The following is a 20,664-nucleotide window of genomic DNA, read 5'->3' as shown; positions in this document are numbered from 1 at the left end:
GTGCCAGGATGTCCTGTGTGAGGGGCCCCATTGCCCACAGTGTGTTGATAACAGGAGCCTTTATTTTACAAATCTCGCTCTTTATTGCCTGAAAATAAAGCCAGTTTGAGAAGCGTAACTGGGAGTGATGCAGACAAACGCCGTGGGGGAGATCTAAGATTATCTGCCGCTGTTCACTAACAGAAACCGCAGCTTCGTAGGTATTTTTCCATAAGTAGGTTATCCAACAGATGAGACAAAATTGTGGGCTTGGCAACTGAGCTTGCGCTCCTCCTCCACCAGGGCACTATGGTAATGGTTGGATGCTGAGGAGCACTGTTGGAGAGATGTTCTGCACATTTGATGGGGGAGGGGTGACATTCTGCAGCCCCATGCAGGAGCCCAGGCATTGAAAGGGTTACTTTGGCACAAATGACATTTTAATTATTAACAAAAGTGAAAGTTCACACGGTGAGCGATGGAACATCACGAGGTGAAGGATGGAAGGTCGGTTGGTGAGGGGCGGTGCAGCTCTGTACATAACGACCCCCTCATTCTGTGAATATTAGATACATTCCCGTATATGCCCGTACCCCCGATCCCATAACTGCCCCCTCTTCAGATCGACACTTCATATTCCCGTGTATCCTGAAACAAGAGACAAGTCATTAGATGCAAAGCCTCCGACACTTCTCCTGTGGAATGGAAATCAGTCGCTACCACCCCCCATCTTCTGTCCCCTCAAACTCACACCCTGCAAAACACCCCCCTTCTCTCAATAACAAAATACAGAACCCCCCCCCAAAAAAAACTAAACTTACAGAGCTCTAACACCCAGTGGTCACCATACAAACCTTCCTGCACCCATTCTACTCACCCCAAAAACCCTGTATATCAGGCATTGCTTTACCTTCCTCTCATGCACCCCTATGTGACATGTCCCTCTTATGTGCACCCATTCACAGCACCCATAACCTCGTACCACCCAGCACCCTCCCTGTAAACAGAATAAGAACTTTTCCTTAGGCCTCAGCATTTTCCAGTGCGGCACCAATAGGATTACCCATTCCTTATTAACCCAAATATTTGCCCCCTGTTGATTGGATAACTCCCCTTCTGTCACATGGCCCGCCTGCTACAGACACAACCTTCACACAAGCACATTCCCTGTGTCCCACCCCACAAGCATTTTGTTACACACTCACACACTACAATGCTACCCGTATACACCCCAATCTCTCACTCACCCCAGCCTCGTATAATGGGTTGTTAAAGTCAGACTCCACGGTGATGGGACTATAGGAGTGAGATGCTGGGAATGAGAATCCAAAGAGCGATTTCCCTTGGAACCTAAGGAGCAGCAGAAGAAGATGATAAAGGATTAGAGTCTAGGTTTCACAATTGGCTTGAAAACCATTTCCCATTGCCTTGAGGTATAATAATTACATGACAAGTGCATTGGAAGAGCCCAATTATTACAAAAGCTTTACCATAGGTGGTGGTGGTGGAACATACTAAAGGTTACTGCTCCTCACTAAGGCTTGCGCCCAATGCCATGAGCTCAATAACGGGGCCATTGCCTGTACCTAACAGTAAATGAGGATTAATGGCTTTCAAGTAATGACCTTCAGACTGAATCTGCCCCGGAACAGGTGTTCATTTTTTGCACCAACCAGAGAGTCACGGGTTCTGCAACAATGGCTAATACATGGGCAAGAACCGAGTTTTCCCTCCTGCCAATGGCCAACCTACTTGGTGTAGTAGATATAAATGCCTCCAATCAACAAGATGACCAAGATAATGGGCAGAAAGATAGCAAGGGCAATGTTCCCGCCTTCCATTTGGTGGGAAGGGTCAGTCGTCTGGGTCACTGCGTGAAGAGACAAAGAAGAAGAACCAATCAGAGCCCACCACTGTCTTTTGGACTCACCCACAGAAGTCTTAGAAGGACCACACACCTCAAACATGAAGCAAAAGGAAGAGTGATGGACACATGGCAGGAAGTGATGTATAATCCAGCAGAAGTGGAACTGACACAGAATAATGCATGAGTGGCAGGCAGGGCAACCAATGGAATGCAAGAGTAATGGTGATGCGTTCATAGAAATGGAAACAAGTGTCCTGATGTCAAGACAGGTTATGATGTCACAAAAGCAAACCTTCCAGCTTCCTGTCATCCAGCAGCTCCTCATACGCAACTAAAGGGAAAGAATCAGCCATTAGTGTGTGTGGTTACACTTACCCTTTCAGTATGAAATACTATAGCCAACTACAACCAATTTTTTGGGCCCCAAAAATTGCCTGTGCTTGCCTAGAGGTAGCTTTATGGTAGAAATGTGATATTCTGGGGGTAATTTGCTACTATAGGTGCTAATTTAGCCTTTGGATTGTGTAGTGGCCTTGGAAGACCTGACCTACAGTTCTATAGCTGTTGTTGTGCAGTAGTTGTGCTCCTAACGTGTCATTATGGGGCAGACTCACCTTTGCACAGTGGGGGCTGGCTGGTCCATTGTGATGGGTGCCCAGGGGCACAGGTGATTGTGACTTCCCCAATGAGCTCGAAGCCCTCGTAGCAGAAGAATCGCAGAGCCTCCCCTGCTTGGTAGTGATGTTTATAGAGAGTCTGGTAGCCATTCTCTGGCACGCCGGGGTTCAGACATGGCTCGTACTTCACTGCAAAGGACATTACAATAAATCAGAGGTTGCCATCTACTGCCACCCTTGACTCTCTGCATTGCCCAACAGCTTGGGTAGTCGCCCTATTTATGGCATCTCCGTAGATGACAATATTATTCTTGTATAGGGCCACAAAGAGAAAAGTGGGTTTCTGCTGGCCGCCCAGTAACAATATGTGCATAACATGATGCAAATGGTCATTTACTCGCATCTTGTGCTACTTGCTCAGCTAAATGCAGAAAGAACACTGCAGTGATTGGCTGTTGGAAAACTATAATAGTGCCAGTGACACCATGTGGTTGTTGTGGGTACTGCATGGAAGTTGAGCAGCCAGGCTTGTCCACATGGGGGCACAATGCAGCCTGTATACTAATTGTGAAATAAAGATTCTAAAAATGGACCATCCTGGATGATATCATCCCTTTAAAACCTGTGTGGAGCCCTCAACCAATCACTTTGAGTTTCTGCTTTCTGGGCAGTCATTGGCTGACAGGAGCTGGTCACACTGCATAATTCCCCTGCAATTCAATTGACTACCAATAAGTCAGGGAATTTTTTTTTATCACGTTGGGCCTGCGGGATCCAGTAGTATTATGCTCCTCCAGCAGGTGCCCAGACCCAGAAGGTAGTAGACTAGAACCGGCTATGGAATCATACAGCAGCCCAATGCAGAGCAACATGCATGTAGGTGAGTTTTCAAGGGCCTACTGTTGCTTACATTATATTTCCCTTCAATGGTTAACTGCCCCCACCACGTTTCACCATGTTAGTCACAGGCAGCCCCCATTGTGGCTTATAAATAAGATGTGCGTATAACTCACAGACACACTTGGGGATGCGGTCACTCCATTTGGGGGTCCCTGTGTCTCGGTTGTAGCAAGTCAGAGTGCGACTCCCCTCTAGAGTATAGCCCTCATTACAGGAGTATTGCACGTGAGAGCCTATAGGGAAACGTGGGTCAGATGCCCTTCGTAGGCCATTAGCGATCTCTCCAGGGTCCGCGCAGTTCAAAACTGGAGGAACAGAGGCAGACACACATTATATCATACAGGCAAGGAAAGTAATGGATCCACCCAGGTCATGTCACGCACCAATAGAGTTACACATTATATTGAAATATTTCTACATCAACACAATCCTATTGGTGTATGACATGGGGGTGCCAATACCTTATTGAAAACCTGGAACATCAACACAATTTGCATTCTTCCCTCTTCTCCACTCCATCTATCCATCCCTTTACCCTCATCTCCATGCCCTCTCCTTCTCTATCCATCTCTGTGCTCTCTCTGCCTCCTCAATGCTCCATCTACAATCTCCATGCCCTCTCCTTCTCTATCCATCTCTGTCCCCTTAAAGGAGATGAATGAAAAAACCCTAATTTTGTAGGCAATTATAAGTAATATCTGGTGTTTCTTTTACATGGTGCTAAAAATGAATATTATCTTTAAATATAGCCCCTTTATTGGAGCTCCCTATAGATGTTCTCTGGTCCCTGTCTGTGTTTCAAATGAGGGGTGGGCGTGTCCCTGCCAGAAGCACAATAGGAGGGGGACAGCCAATCACAGCCCTGCAGTCACACAAGCACAGACAGGCTTCAGTTCCCTATCAGGTCCTGCTAGCTGCTGATTGGTTCCTGTCCTACAGTGCAGTGAGCTGAGTGCACAGCCTGGGAATTCAGGGAGCAGCAAGTGGAAGAGAAGGGAGGGATTATTAGGGTTTTTGCAGAAATATTCAATGAATCAGCCTGAAAAAGTAGAGAAACAGTATGAATATAATGCACTGGTACATTCTTATTTTTTTTACACAAAATGCCTCCTTAATGCCACATGCCCTCTCCTCTTGTATGCCCTTCTCCATTTCTGTGCCGTTTCTTTCTTCTCATTTCTGTTTCTCCAATCTCCATGCCCTCTCATTCTCTGTCCATCTCTGTCCCCTTAATGCCTCCTCAATGCTCCATGCTATCTCCTCTTTTACCTCTCTCCTTCTCCATTCTGTGCTGTCTCTTTCTTCTCACTGCTGTTTCTCCAATCTCCATGCCCTTTCCTCCTCTACCACCATCTTACACCATCTCTGTGCCCTCCTCACTGGTCCTTCTCCAATATCTCTTCCTCTACCCTTCTCTGTGCCCAGTCTCCTCACTGCTTCATACCCTCTCCTCTTCTACCCCTCTCCTTTCCCACTCTGTGTTGCCTCTGCCTCTGCCTCCTCCACAACTCTCTACCCTCTGTTTCTCTTATTACAAGCATATTATGACCCCAGCAGGTATCTGCAGTGCAAGACAAAAGGAAACATGTCTCACTTTTCTCACAAGTCGGAGGAGCATTACTCCATGAGAGATCCCATTGGCAAGTGAGTATATCAGAGCCAGAGATATCGTAGCCAGGTTCACACTGATAGGTCACTACAGTCCCACGGATCAGGTCTGGGTGTGAGGACGTCTTCCAGCCATTTGGAACCTCAGGAAGAGCCGGACACGTGTCATTCCGTGGCACCTCTATAGGAGAAATGGAACAGTAAGAGTGACACCCCTGAAATCCCTCACCTTGAATACTCAGAACATTGCTGAGCCTGCTAAAAGCAACATTGTATTTTTTGCGGGGCCACGGGACAGTGGGACACTCATGGAGGCCACAAGTCAGGCTGGACAAGAAGACTTAGCTAAGACAAATTAAATGAATGTATTGAACTGGTAACTGATATAATTGTATAACATATGAACCACGCATTACATAGAAAGTAAAAGAACTCTACTTATTCATTACACAATGATGTTATTCCTTTATGTTTCCCACAATCCACTTCTATTCATCATTTTTATTCCCAGAATGTTCATTTGCATTACCCCCAGGCTTCTATCCATAGTGGGTCCTTTGTTCAATGAAGGAACAAATTCTGGAGGTACAAGAGTTCTGGGGCAGAGTTTGGGTTGGTTTATTTCATACAGTTCCAAGCCTGAATATGCTCTAGATATGCCTGGGACACAATTCCACCTTCCTCCCTTTGTCTCCACTGAGAGCTATGTGGAGTTATAGATTTGTTTGCACAGAGTCATAGGATAGAATTGGACAGAACTTGGTACCTTTGAAGTGAATGATGAAGCCCTGACTAAGGCTGAACACTGGGCCATTGGAGTCAGACTGGAACTGTAGGGTCACATCATTGGCTGAAGAGAAAAGGTTGAACCTTTGGTGGACACCCATGTACTGACCCAAGACCCGGGCTGTCAGATCATCTCCGTCATACACGGTAAGAGCATCGCTGCGCCGGATGTTCAGGCTGTGGATGAATAGGCTTTGGTTAAATCATGCAGAGACACAATTTGTGTAGGAACCCACATTTTGCCCCAAAACAGACATCTGGTGTGAATACTACAGGACCAGGAGAATCAGCCCCAGACTAGATTCGGACACAGCACCCTCAGCCCAGCGCCCTTGGTAATTAATGTATGGTACCCCCTATATTGAAAGCTGGGCTAAAAACAATATTTAGCTTTTAAAAATGGTACATCTTATGGGGAAATCCTCTTCTGTTTCCCAAACACTGGGGCTAATTTATCAACACTGGGCAAATTTGCCCATGGGCAGTTACCTATAGCAACCAATCAGTGTTTAGCTTTTTAAAGCCAGCTGCAAGTAGAACAATGAAAGCAGCAATTTGATTGGTTGCCATGGGTTACTGCCCATGGGCAAATTTGCCCAGTGTTGATAAATGACCCCCACTGTCTCTATTTCCAGCTTTCCAACTGGGCAAAGACTGAAGCTGTTTCATGGTGACTCTCTGGGCAGAATATAGAACATTGTTATATTGATGAAGAATATTACAGGGCAAATCCATTTATTTTTCTTCCAATCATTGGTGTGGTGTTTATAGAAATGGCCTGTAGATGTCACTGTGCCCAGACTTATACTGTGCATACTTCCTGACGGCTTAAAAGTGAAAGTTACTGTTGTGTAATGGCTGCTTGAGAGCCTGCTAATAAAGCACTGTTATACTCTACTCATCCTCGGCAACCCAAACATAACAGATTGGTGACAAGATGTCTCTTCTACCTCTGCAGCAGCCTGCACCTTTTCTTCAAACCCTGGGGAGCCTACCATACCTTTTACTGCTTGGATCCATATGTTTGAAAATTAAATTATTTCTGCTGACCAAGGGGAGATTTGTGCTGCTAGAAAGCTTTACTTATTCACTGCCTGGGAGCAGAGGGACAGCGTATATTCTATACATTACTATTACCTGATGAGACTTATGAAACTGCACTTACTGCTATAAAGAACTTTTTCGTGCCAAGAGTAAATGTGGTTGCTGAAAGATATAAATTCTGCCAATGTGGACAACGTAATGGCGAATCCACAGAACAATTTGTAGCAGCTTTTAGAGAGCTGGTTGTTACCTGTGAGTTTGGGAATCTAACAGATGAAATGCTAAGAGACCAAATAGTGGAAAAAACAAACTCGCCTTACATTAGAGAGAGACTGCTCTTAGAACAGGATTTAACCCTTGCAAAGGCTATTACAGTTGCTAGCCAAATGGAAACAGCAGTGGCAGAGGCTAAAACTCTCAGTCAGGGAAATGCTGGGAATGTACAGACTGTGAATTCAGCACTGGGGCCTAATAATGCACAGTCACAGGCAAAATACATTGCTAAGGAAAGGGATTCACCTACACTGCAAAACCAAACAGCAAATACAAATAGAAAATACTGCTTTCGCTGTGGTTCAACACAACACACTGCAAATCATGTTACATGTCCTGCAAAAGCTAAACGGTGCCGCAAATGCACAAAGGTTGGACGTTTTGCTAAGATCTGCTGTAGTTCTGCTAAAGATGTTCATGAAGTCACTACTACAAATGTTACAGTATTCAGTGTGGATAAAGCTGGTACATTTATTCCAGACAAGTTCATGTCAGTGTCAGTACTGCTTCTGCTGACAAGGGACACCCCATTAACCTGATGTGATACAGGTTCAGCTCTTTCTATACAACCAAAGGAGATTTTCTTGAAATACTTTACAAAAGATCCGCTTGTTGCACCTGCCCTGAGACTGGTCAGTTAATTAAAGGATCCAGTCCCTGTGCTTGGTTGCTTGCCAGTGACTGTACAATGTGAATCAAATACTGCAAAATGTGACTTTTACATTGTGAATAAGGGAACTGCTATACTTGGAAGGGATCTCTTTGCTGCATTAAACCTACAATTAGTTGATGGTCTCATTACTACAGCACCAGTGCCTGCCACACAGCCAGTGTCTAAAATTTCACCACAAAGCAAAACTTCACTGGGTTGTGCAAAGAACTTTGTACACAAAGTTAAGTTGAGACCAGATGTAAAACCAGTACCATTCCCTGATCAGAATGGCAAAAACCTTTTACAGATGCTCCTTTAGACTGTAGATTTGCTTAACCTTGATAGACTATTACAGTAAATGGCCTGAAATTGCATTTGTTTCTCATATAACATCAGCTAAAGTAATAACATATTTCTGCCTACAGTCTTCAGCAGAGAAGGTAATCCAAAGGAGTTATTATTAGATAAGGAACCACAGTTTGTCTCATCTGAGTTTGAATCATTTCTGAGAGAGAGGAATATTGTGCATAGGAAATCTTCAGTGTATTACCCACAAGCAAATGGAGAAATCAAGCAATTCAGCAGAAGTCTGAAAGAAGCACTACAGACAGCAAATCTTACTGGGAAATCTTGGAAAGTATTTACAACAGAGTTCCTACATAACTACAGAGCAACGCTCCATGCAACAACCCAATCATCTCCAGCTGAATTATTACATGGCAGACAGATGTGCACTAAGTTACATATTGCAGACATCAAACTTCCACAAAATACTGTTCCTACAAAATCATCTACTGCTGACATTGTGAAACATCAACAAGCCAAATGCTAGGCTTATACTGACAGAAAACGTGGTGCCAGAGAAGTACACTTTCAGCCTGGATCTTTAGTCAGAATTAAGAAACCAGGAATACTGAAACAAGGACAATCTAAATTTACTACACCACTTGAAATGAGACGCCAGCGAGGACCATACACATATAAACTGTCTGATGGACGCATATGGAATGCAAGTCCTCTTGCTCCTGTTAGATATGACTTTGGAGAAGCTCCATTTGATGAAGGACATTTTCCTACTCCTGATGTCAACTGCAATAGGCCTGAAGAAAGTGAACCTACAGTATAAGGCATACTGAGAGAATCAGAAAACTACCTGCATGGACCAAGGACTATGTGATGTGAATAATGTATATTATTGCTTTAAGATGCATTGTTGTTGTTTATTACATTTGCCCACATGCTTTCCTACTATAGGGGGATATGTGGTGTTTATACTAATGGCCTGTAGATGTTTCTGTGCCCAGACTTATACTGTGCATACTTAAAAGTGAAAGTGAAAGTTACTGTTGCGTAATGGCTGCATGAGTCTCTGCTAATGAAGCACTGTTATACTCTACTCATCCTCGGCTACCCAAAACATAACAATTGGCATGTTTAATTGAGCATTGGCAAGTGCCTCATACAGATCAATATAGGTTCCTGAGGACAATATCTCTGTAGAAGAAGCATCAACCCTCATCAGATTTAAGAGCTGTGTCTCTTTAAATAAAAGTGAACTATATACTTGAAGCTGTATTGAGAGTTTGGGACTATATTTATCCTGCTGAGGAAGCAATATAAATATTAGGATAGGAGTATATACCAGTATATCATACTTACATCTCAATCTCGAGCAGAACCCTCCGGTCCTCCTGCACATGAATGCCCCATACACAGTCTTGCCCCTTCCCATAGTTCTGTGGCCAATCAGGAGACAGGATCACCCCTGCGGGCTCAGAAATCTCCCCTCCGCACAGTGCTGTGATGCAAAGAAAAGAGCGTGGGTGGAAAATGAGTATAAGTGGCAAATAGGAAAGAAACTAGGTTTTATTGCCTGGGGAAATGTTATATTGACTAAATTAGCCTTTTAAGTGTAACCCTATCGAAGAACGTGTTGCCTAGCAACTTATGGAGCAAGATGTGATTGTCTAACTAGCTCTCATTATTAATCATTTAATACCATAGCTACTTGTTAATGATATAACAGAGCCTTCTGAGCCCTTGAAATATACTTAATATCTCTGGGGCTTCTGTAGAAATCTTGCACTTGGGGAAATATTGGGTGACTGGCCCAGCATGACCCTATATGATGGAGTTGACTCTGCTTGGGAGATGTATTTGGCTGCCTGGGGGCAGGTAGGGAAGTTGGGCCCATGCAGGGTCATTAATGACGGGTTTCCCATCTAAGTATCAAGGTGCAGTTATTAATGGTGTCTTTGATGTCCAGTATCAGACATGGGTAAACCAGTAGGTATCAAGACCTGTTGTCCTTCCAGTTCCATTTACTCTTGTCCCACCACTCACCTTTACAGACTGGTTCACTCTCGTTCCAGTGGGGGTCAGCAGGATCCACACACTCGATAACAGGAGGCCCTTGCTCCAGCATATATCCTGCAACACAGGAGAAGGAAACCAGGGAACCAGGAGCATAGAGAGGGTCCGTTGTGGTGAAATTACCGTGGGCCAAGAATGGTTCATAGCAGTGAGACTCTGAGAATACTAAGCAGGAAGAGAAAGAGTTGTGAGCCAAGAGGAGAGAGACAGGTAGGTGGGAAAGTGGTTAGAGGTAGGTGTGGAGAAACAGACAATTATGAGACTGCAGAAGAGTGAAAGAAATAGAGACAATGGAGTCATGGTGGGGAGAGACTCAAGGGGTTACTATACCTACAAATGCTCCTGCTGAATTTTGATTAGTACAGGAGACAATGCATTTGGTATTGACTTATGGTGCATAGAATGAGGACGTAGTAGACAAATTTATAGCATAATATACAGTCTGTTAGGATGGGACACATGGAATACAATCAGAAACCATTGACAGAAAAATAAATAGTTGTGCAGTGAGAATTTTTACAGGAAGACAAGATAAGATGGGACAACAGAGGGGCAGTGGGAAGCACAGGAGAAACCCAAATCAAGAGAAGAAAGAAACAGCCACCTTCATAGCGCAAGCTGAGCAGCAGAGGGAATGCTGGGTTCTCAGAGATGAGTTCAACATAAAGAGACTGTGCATCACTCAGCAGGCCCCTCTCTGGGACATCGTCTATATCTGAGTCATAGATGACAGGAGAAAGAGGAGAACTTCCTGAATGTACAATGAGCCTGAGAACAAAGCCAGAAAGGAATAAGAGACATGAGAGAGACAGGAATTTATAGAAGGTGCCAGGAGCTTCAGGAGGTGACTGACCTGTCATAGTCCTCATCCATTGACACCCTCTCAAAATGCAGGTGTAACCTCTGCCCCTCTGCTGCTTCGATCAGCCAATGGCAGCTCAGGTTATTACCATGATTGTTGCCATGACTGGTGGTAATATCAGGGGAGACGATGCGCCCCACGGTGGCATTCCGGATTACTCCCCCACAGGATGCTATGGGATGTAGAGAAGGTTCTGCTTAATCTACTAATTATGCAGCTTTCTGCCCTAATGGGTCACCCTGCATCTCTAAAATCTTGCTTCCCTACACTATTCATATCCATTGGATCTCACTATAATGATAACATCTGGCTTCCCTGCTTCAGTTATACCTCCACCATATACACCATAGACTGTAGCTTTCTTGAAAGACCTAGTGGGCTACACCAGCTACATGGCTTGGCCTCCAAATGCCCATTAAATGCCCCACTCACCTGCACACACTGGTGGCTTCCCACTCCATTCAGGGCGGCTGATGTTGAGGCAGACAAGGGACTCACCACCTTTCAGGGTAAATCCTGGAGAACAACGAAAGTTGGCGGCTCCTCCTGGGTGTAAACCTGTTACTGTGACCTCCCCATTCTCAGGCCGAGGTGGGAACACACAGCTGAGCACAAAGGCTATGGGAAGAGGGAGAGGTTATGTATGAATAGCTTCCATGCACTTTAAACAGATATGCTTCAGAGCATGATGCCATGGGTTTCTATGTATCAGCTTTCTTGCGTATGCTGATAAGAGGATCCTCCATGGGAGGCAGTGCATGCCCTATCCTATATAGAGGGAGAAGTCTGCTTGGAAATATCATAAACTGCTACTTTAAGAAGGCAGGAGTCTTAATGCTCTAACATTATCCAAACACATTTCCCTTGAAGAGAACATTAATAGAATTTATGAAATTAAATGATTAAATATTTAGATGAAGATGAGAAGAGGGGAGTAGAGGCGTATCAGTAGCACCAGAGCAGTTACCTTGATAACGGAGTCTGAATGACCCTGGACTGGTGGCACGGTATGTTTGGAAGCGTACTGCAACATGATTGGTTGAACTCCGGATCACCTGACCTTCAGCCATTAGTGTCTCATTGGCCAGCAGGAAACGCCGCTCCTCCTCCAGCCCCTCTATGCTTAGTGCTTCCTCCTTGGACAGGTTTAGCTTCTCCACCTATATAAATGCCCAGCTATTAGTCAATGACCACTATACTGCTCTGTACATGCCTGAGAGGGAATAAGTCATCTTTAGGACTATTTCACTATATATTTCACTATATATTTCACTATATATTTCACTAGAAATAGGTTTGGGTGGTGAGTAATTATCATAGGGTGTCAGGGCAGTTATTCTCATTGGAGGCCATGGCAAAGTGTTTCCCCAGTGGAACCAGAAGAAGGTAAATACAAATTAGTGATTCTAATTACTACATTAGGCACACTTTACTTCTAAATACTGTGGGCAAAGATGGACATTGGCTGACCAAGATGGAATCTCTCATAAACAAGAAGGGATTTCGCCATTTTTGTCCAAGATGGATTTCTCCAGGAAAAAGGCACAATATACTTTCTTAAACTGCCCCTTTCGGCTCATGCTCATGCTCATCTGAGATGAGTCCGATCAGATAAGATGATGTTGATCGACACATAACGTTTATGGCATAAACGTTATGTGTCGATCAACATCATTTTATCTGATCGGACTCATCTCAGATCCTTCCACTATTTTTGGAGGATTGGATTTGCTCTAGAATGGAACAGGAATGTGGAGAATAAACCACCAATCAGCTATGGTGTATCTTATAAGAAGTACAATAAAATAGTTGGTTGAGAAATGCAGTTGGTCACACAATGGCCTCCCCTTCCCACACCCATCTCTATTACATTGAGCTGTATAGCAGTCTCCCTGCTGACCCATACTTACCCGAATCTCCACTCCGTAGCCCAAATACACAGACACACTGTAGGTACAGTCCAGACCCCCAAAGAAAGTGCTTCCTCCATACTCAGGAGCCTCCAACACTCCCTCCGACTCAGAGATGTTGTTATTACAAAGCACTGCAAAAGTAAAGTCATTGATAGGAATGTCAGTTTATCAGTATATGTGTGGGGCGACTCTTTATAAATAGGGTGTAGTTACGGTTTGAGCTACATTTGTCTTTAATATGGCTACCCAAGGCTTTACCATAAACCTCCTATTGTGTTATTGTCGTATAACAGGCAGCCAGCCCTTTGCACCACTACATTCTACATTCTGATGTCATGGAGGATTGTCAATACAGAGGGTTTAGGGACACTTATCATTGATGTTGGGCATTCTACTACTCTAAATAGAGGTTGGTTGTAGCCCTGTACACATGGATATACAGACAGGACCTTAAATGTGCATTCACTATTCAGACCCAGAAATATTTTGGCCATTCCTTACCTGGACTGTGTACTGTAGTTACAGTTGTTGTAGTGATCAGGGTGGTTGTTGTCTCCTCCTCTGCCTCAGGAGAGGGTCCTGGACCCCCAGTGGGTGCAGGTGGTGGTGGAACAAGGGTGCTGAGCTGAGGAGGCAAAGAGAAGGCTCCCCCAACTGCTGTGGTAAGTACCCCTGAAGCATCACTAACTCCCTCCGTGAGAGAGATGGGAGCAGCCCGAGTGGGGGTGGCAGTTGTTCCTGTTTAAGAAGAGAAAGATTGCCAGTTGTGCTCATTATTTCATTTGGGATCCCATCACCTGTATTAAAAGAACAGCTATTGTCCCACATCTCTCACCCTGCCAGTAGAAGTGAGTTAATCTGAACCCATGTGATCCTTAGCATACCAGTACATGCCCTGGGTTTGGGTATTATCATGGGCACTAGGGAACCGGAAAGTCCGGTCTGAAAGTTCATCCCTACTCCAAGTATTTTAGTTGCTTTCTTAGTGGCCGCTGGGGTTAAAAAAAGGTTTGTTCCAACAAGCAGGAATACAAACAAGTTCCCCAGAAGAGGGAAATAGCCTTGCTGGCTCCATTCTGCCCAGTGCTGTGTATTATATATATATTCATTTATATGTATATATAGTTATACCAGCAGTGTCGTACTGGCCCACTGGGATACCAGCAAAACTCCCGGTGGGCCCAGGTGTCAGTGGACCTCTTGCTTCTAACCATTTGGCCTATTTCATGGTCATTCCCTATTTTTTAGGCTTAATAATGGAAGAATAGAGTATAATAATTAGATATAAAAGACTAGGAGAATAAAGAGGTTAAGTTAGGAGAGGAAAAATAATAGTTTGCATAGTGGGCCCATGGTCTAAGGTTTTCTGGTGAGCCCCTGGCATCCCAGTCCGACACTGTATACCAGTGACCTTACAGTTGCTACAGTCTAGCACAGAGTTCCTGGGACAGTTCCAATGAGATCGCCCTCTAGTGGAGCCCATGTTTCCTGCCCCAGTTTATACTGGAAGGTATCTGGCTGGCTCCTGACTAAACCCTAATCTGTTACTTTGATGGGGAAATGATATGAACCGCTGAGTTGGAATTAGTTTAATAAATGAATATAATAAGAGATCCTCAAATTCCCTGTTCTTGAACCCTTCACGTCCCGGAATCTCCTTCGCTTTAATCTCATTGAATGCTTTTGTGTCCTCCAGAGATATGAACTGATGAATAAGCTTCTGCAGGGCTTAATGTATCAACTCACTTATATATTTATACATAGTGACTATAATTCCCCATAAGTGCCTCTCTTGCTGTGTAATTAATCCCAGCTTGGCCGGCCTGTCATTATACATGAAATCCTCTATTCCTTTTATTAGCTTTCTTGCTCTTCTCTGCATTCTCTCTATTTCCATAATGTCCATTTTGTGCACTGGAGACATAACGGCACTGCACATTCCACATGGGGCCACACCAGCACTTATTAAAGAGGCAGAACAATGCATTCCTCTCCTTCTATGTTTTATTTTTTTTTGCATAATTATATAATAAAACTGTAAGCATTTTTTTGAGTTAAAAATTTACAATAGCTGCATGTAAATGTAACTGCTAATGAAAGCAGCATCTGTCTAGCTGTTTATTGCATCTGCACTGCTGGCACTGACTCCTGAAACAACATGGCAGAAGCCAACTGATTAACTGACATGAACAGACAGAACAAAAAGGTGTAGACAGATGCTGCTTTGAATATTTATTGCATTTACACGTAACACTGAAATAATGGGATTTTCTGCCGCTAAAGCTCTTTCTCTGGACTGTAAAGCTTCTAGGCCCCGCACATTCCTTTCTACAGTAAGTGGCTGCGGCAAGTCCCAGTGCTGCTCCCAGTAAATCTCTCCCTTCCCCTGACGTTCCCTCCCAGGAGGAGCTGCCTAGTCCTGTCAAACAAAGGTTACTGGTTTCCCCCGTGAATCCATAAATAACCCCCTTCTCTCAGCTTTGCCCCATAGAAAGTGTGCCAGAGCAGAATCAGCGAGGATGAGGAGCAGCTCAGCCTTCACCGCGTTGCATCAAGGGACAGTTCTTTCTGCTCAGCCATAGACACAGCACTGGTTTATGGAGCTGCCACACTGGTATGGCTTACAAACTCATTTGGCACAAAAACATGTAAATGCCATGAGTGTAATGTCTATTTATATATATATATATATATACCTTTAGTTTCATACTGAACTCAAAGAAAAACAGCCCTTCTCTTCAGTTTACCCTGCCCCTCCGGCACAGGCTAAAACCTTCTATAATTGCTGTCCAGTCATGCAAATCAGTCAATCATATTACAGCACTTCTACTGACATCACATTTCTCTTTAAATGCAATTAGCTGAAGCTCACCCATTTACCACTTAGACATCTTCTAATGGAAAACATACATTTAATGGTGCCTCCATACTGCATGTTATTTGCCGGTACAAATCCTACGGGATATACAGCAGGGCTGCCCTGGAGATGAAATAGTGGAGCCAGGAAAACTCCCAGTGGGCCCAGGTGTTAGTAGGCCTCTTGATGCTAAACATTTGGCCTATTTCATGATCATTCCCTATTTATTTATGAGAAAAGAGGCTTAATAATGGAAGAATAGAGTATATTATGTAGAGACTAGGAGAATAAAGAGGTTGAATGAGGAGAGGAGGAATAATAGTTTGGAAAATGGGCCCTCAGCCTAAGTCTCTGGTGGGCTCCTGGCATCCCAGTCCGACACAAGCAGACTGTATGGGCCACTTATAAGACTGAACTGGGAATGGAAGGAGCCTGAGCTCAACAGGATGAAATAAGTCTGAAGGTACAAAGAGGAATGGACTGACTAGGTGGGATAGTCATACTGGGGATGGAAGGAGATTGGAAATTTTAGATATATAGGGGAATGGGCTGAATAGGTGAGATGATCATAAGGACATCATTTAGATGAATGAATCTTATGTAGAAAGCGAAAGGGACTGATGAGGTGGGATGATCATAAGGCTGTACATGATGGATGAGGCCTGATGACTTTAGGTAGATAGGGGAATGGGAAAACTTGGTGGGATGATCATAAGGCCTAATTGGGTATAGAAGAAGCCTGAGGACTTTAGGTAGATAAGAGAATGGGTGCATTAGTCATAAGGCTGTACTGAATATGGAAGAGGCCTGAGGACTGTAGGTAGATCTTGGAATAGAATGTCTAGGTGGGATGGTCATTAAGCTGAACTGACGACAGAAGAGGCCTGTGTATGGGGGATGGAAGAAGCTTGAGGACTTTATGTAGATAGGAGAATGGGATGACTAGGTGGGATAGTTATTAGGCTGTACTGAAGACAGAAGAGGTCTGTGTACGGGGGATGGAAGAAGTCTGAGGACTTTATGTAGATAGGAGAATGGGATGACTAGGTGGGATAGTTATTTGGCTGTACTAGATATGGAAGAGGCCTGAGGACTTTAGGTAAACAAATGACTAACTGGTCATGATGTCAGAGTGGCAATGGAGTAAAACACATATATTATTAATTTATAAATAAGCAAATGTGCTGACTAGAATGGAAAGACATATGGCAGGGGTGTACTGTATAGGTACATAGTGTAATTAGCAGGATACGAGAGGTAGGTGCAAGTCAGTTCTGGGGATGGAATATGTCCAAGGTCTGTCTGTATTTAGAAGAATGGCAGAACAAATGAATATTTCCAAGAGGATAGAAAGGTCATACCTATAACTTAAAATGATATATGTAAAGTGTTTATCATTGGTCAGTAACCTGTGCAATACACATCCTTCCCATGACAAACAGCAGGCTTGTCTAGCTAGGGGTCCAAAAGATTTGTATGGCCCCAGTCTGCCCAAGAGCTCCATAGACTTCTTTCCATGACATCAATATATTAACAAAATCAGGCCTTTAGATATGTGGCATGTCAACGAATCTACCTGCTGCATGGAAAAATCCGGAATACACTTTCATAGAGTATCTATAAGTTACAAGAGTACTGTTACTGTAGCACTTGATATGTTAGAATTCATAATCCACTAGTGAGATGCCCTCCAGAAATGGTTCTCTAAAAAGAAACCAATGACTGGTCATTAAATAAAAGGTCAGCCTAAGGTGGGCCAATCAGAAGTGACTGAATCATGGACAGGTGAAAGAGTAGGAAGTGAAACGACACTATTTGTTGGCTTGTTTCCAATCAAATAGTAATGAGGTCATGGATAACCAATACTAGGTCAATAACCTGTAATAAGAATTCAGTTAGTTCTGGGAAACTACACCCCTACACCATTAACAGGGCAATCATAATGGTTTTTATACCAGTGAGGCCTTCAGGAATCCTCAGACATCCCTGCAACAGGCAATGGTTTATGCAATAAGAGAAAGTCCATGAAAGAAGGGTCTGGTACATCTGAATAGACATTGTCAGCATTACGTGGCAGCTTTTATGTTCTTGGGCAGTAAAATAGGAACCTTTGCCAAAACTAGAAGAAATCTGTGAGGACAGAGAGGCACTAGAAAGTCCATCCTAAACAAGTCAAGGAATAACTGGAATACATTCCCACCAAGAACACAGTGGAAGCCTTCACAGCCAACTCATAAGAAGACACTGCTCAGAATACCTAGTGAACATTTCATCTAAGTGAACATTTCATGTTTCTAACTGGAAGATTAGCAGTTGCTGGTTTCCCAGCAGACCTGTGTAGATCCGAAATACCATCAGCCAACTCATGGGACTGGAATTCAGTTACCTTTCCTTTAGCTCCAATATAGACCACCACCACCATAGGCTCCAGCCAGTCAGCCAGAATTCCAGTCCTTTGCATGGAATGGCGGCCCAGAATGGAGATGATGGTATTTTAGAGAGATGGAAATGTTCACCATTCCAGGAGACCTTCATACCAGCTCAGAGATACATTGTGACTCACTTGGTGACTGTGCAAACAATTCCCATGACTAAATGGTAACTCAGTCCCTGCAGATTTAACTACCAAGGAACGGTTCCTTCAGCCAACTCATCTCCTCACCTGGGAAGAAGACATCCTGTGCCAGAAAGTCCTTCTTCAAAATAGCCTGATGAACGAGCTGCTCCAAAGCAACAGGTTCTACGCTCCCCTTGGGGGGTGTATTCAGCAGGTCAGGGGGCTGTGTACCCTCCCCATCCTGTAGGGGCAGACCTAAGGGGCAGAAGAGAGATGCTCAGATCTATTTTCTGTTATCATTGGCGTTTTTCTTATATACAAAATAAGCCTGAGCCTACAGGAAGCCTATGGCCTTGATGTGTTGCACCTTCCCTCTCTCATTCCATCCCTGCAGCGTTGGTCCCTTCTCCTTTGTTCTCTCTCCCTTTAACTACTAGTTTGTATCTCCCTCTCTCCAGGTTTCTCCTCTGTTACCATCTCATTCCATCTGCCCATCGTTCTCCTCTCCCCTTGTCTCATCCTCACACCAAGGCAAAGAGGGGGAGAGAAGCAGGAGAAGGTCACAGCAACTGATAGAAAATAAGCATCTACAAGAGCAGGAGGAGAAGGGAGCAGAATGGAGATGCAGGGGAGACTGAAGGGAGGACTGAAGGGACTGAAGACACCTGTCCCTCTCTGTCCTCCCTCCTTAAATGAAATATCTCCCACATGTGACAGCTCTATGAGATAACCTAACTCCTGGGGGACCTGATGTGCAAAGCCCGGGTCCAGCAGGAGGAGCAGGTTGCTCAGTATGAGGGATTAACCCTGTGAGTGTTACAGGAGCACGTAGCACATACATCAGCGAGTGCTGCCTCCCACCCATACAGGCTTATAGACCTTATATATATCCATTTATATACTGACATATAAGATATATGAGAATACTTGCCCAGCACAGATACCATATTTACTCTGATGTATGAATGTACATGTACTAGAGATAGACAAAAGCAATTAGTGGCCTTTTTTTCAGTCTGTCGCACATAGAGCCTTAAGGAAGAATTGCTTCACCCTCATTCCCCAATATGTGCGTATGTATATTCTCTGTCTGTGCCTCTAGAATGTACGTGGCGCAGGATAATACTGTGTATATATGAGCATTATACATGAAATAAAATATCAGATGCACTGGATATAAATGTGTTTATATAGATATATGTGACCCCCCCAGCAGCCGTGCATATTATTGAGAGTATAGAGGGGCTGCGGGTGCAGTATATGTGAATCCCCCCTATTAATGTGGGTGTTACAGACAGTCAGTGTATGTATATAGGAAACATATAGATATATGGATGTTATATAGTTCTATCCCTCCTCACCTTGTACAGCTGAGAAAAGCAGCATCAGATTCCAGGCAATCCCAGCGAGAGGCATCATCCTGCCCTCCGGATAGACCCTGGGAAGGGCTGCGGAGTCTCTGGATCCAGTGAGAAGGTGCCGGTGCTGCTGTCTGTGAGGAGGCTGAACACACACCTCCTTGTGTCTTATGGAAAAGGTGCAGCTCTCTCCCACCTACCAATCTCCCCCCCACCTCACTCACTTCTGCCCCCTCTAGGGGATGAGATGCGGGGGGATCTGGGCTGTGGGGTCCCCTGGTGTTCCAGACTGGATGGTGGATGGGGGTCTGTCAGCTGAAGGTGATTCTTTAGCCAGGAGCTGAATCAATATGGGGTTTTGGAAGAGGAGGGGAGGCTTGGGGGGAGGGAGGAGAGGCTGCTGGTAATCAACGTGTTACCAGATGGGACTCAGACAAAATCTTGTCCCCTGTGGGAAAACAAACAGGGAGGGGATTAACCCCTGAGGGGCAGGGTTAATCCTGATCATTAGGGGGAACTTCACTACTGTGGTGCATCTGGGGGTTCATTGCATATCCTTAGCAAACTGGAGGACAGGGGGCACTGGCATAAATACCCCCCAACGAGAATCAATGTGCCAGGATCTGACGTTTGCCCTTTATGCTCAGTGATAGGACCCAGTGGCACAGGTTTGGGCATTAAATATACAACGTGGGGGGGATACACCATAAACAAGTGCAAAGCAGCAGCCGCTTCCTTCGGTCACACAGGTGCCAATCTGCACTGGAACCAATCACATGAGCACTTTCATCATTTTATCTGGACTAGACCAATCAAAGCTGACTTCTGATTGGTTGCTATGGGCTGCTGCAGAGGAACAAATCTGCTCTGGTGTTACTTAATGGGCCCTATGATCCTGTATCAGCCAGAAAACTGTAGGGCCCCTTTCACTTTCTGAGCAAGTGGACTCCATCTAAGGCTCCAGTTAAATACACGGTTAAGCTTCGGCAAGTTTGTTGAATAGATTTGCATTGAACTG

The 20,664-nt window shown here is 44.4% G+C and overlaps 1 protein-coding gene across 1 annotated transcript; it reads right to left on the bottom strand.

Moving 5' to 3' along the window:
- Nucleotides 1–63: 63 nt before the first annotated feature.
- sez6l2.L (seizure related 6 homolog like 2 L homeolog) lies at nucleotides 64–20,116 on the bottom strand. Its single transcript, XM_018240024.2, has 18 exons — nucleotides 19,650–20,116; nucleotides 18,394–18,543; nucleotides 13,376–13,612; nucleotides 12,872–13,005; nucleotides 11,929–12,121; nucleotides 11,394–11,579; nucleotides 10,953–11,133; nucleotides 10,704–10,867; nucleotides 10,070–10,264; nucleotides 9,386–9,524; nucleotides 5,738–5,934; nucleotides 4,958–5,152; nucleotides 3,477–3,668; nucleotides 2,461–2,652; nucleotides 2,139–2,177; nucleotides 1,732–1,849; nucleotides 1,227–1,329; nucleotides 64–627 (listed from the first exon to the last, which is right to left on the bottom strand). The coding sequence occupies exons 1-18, from the start codon at nucleotides 19,705–19,707 to the stop codon at nucleotides 598–600; spliced, it is 2,703 nt and encodes a 900-aa protein (XP_018095513.1). The 5' UTR covers nucleotides 19,708–20,116; the 3' UTR covers nucleotides 64–597.
- Between the last annotated feature and the right edge of the window lie 548 nt (nucleotides 20,117–20,664).

Source organism: Xenopus laevis, chromosome 9_10L, assembly GCF_017654675.1.
Source record: "Xenopus laevis strain J_2021 chromosome 9_10L, Xenopus_laevis_v10.1, whole genome shotgun sequence".
Classification (NCBI taxonomy): domain Eukaryota; kingdom Metazoa; phylum Chordata; class Amphibia; order Anura; family Pipidae; genus Xenopus; species Xenopus laevis.
Note: the sequence above shows the minus strand (reverse complement) of the source record. Positions and strands in the feature narration are given on the sequence as shown.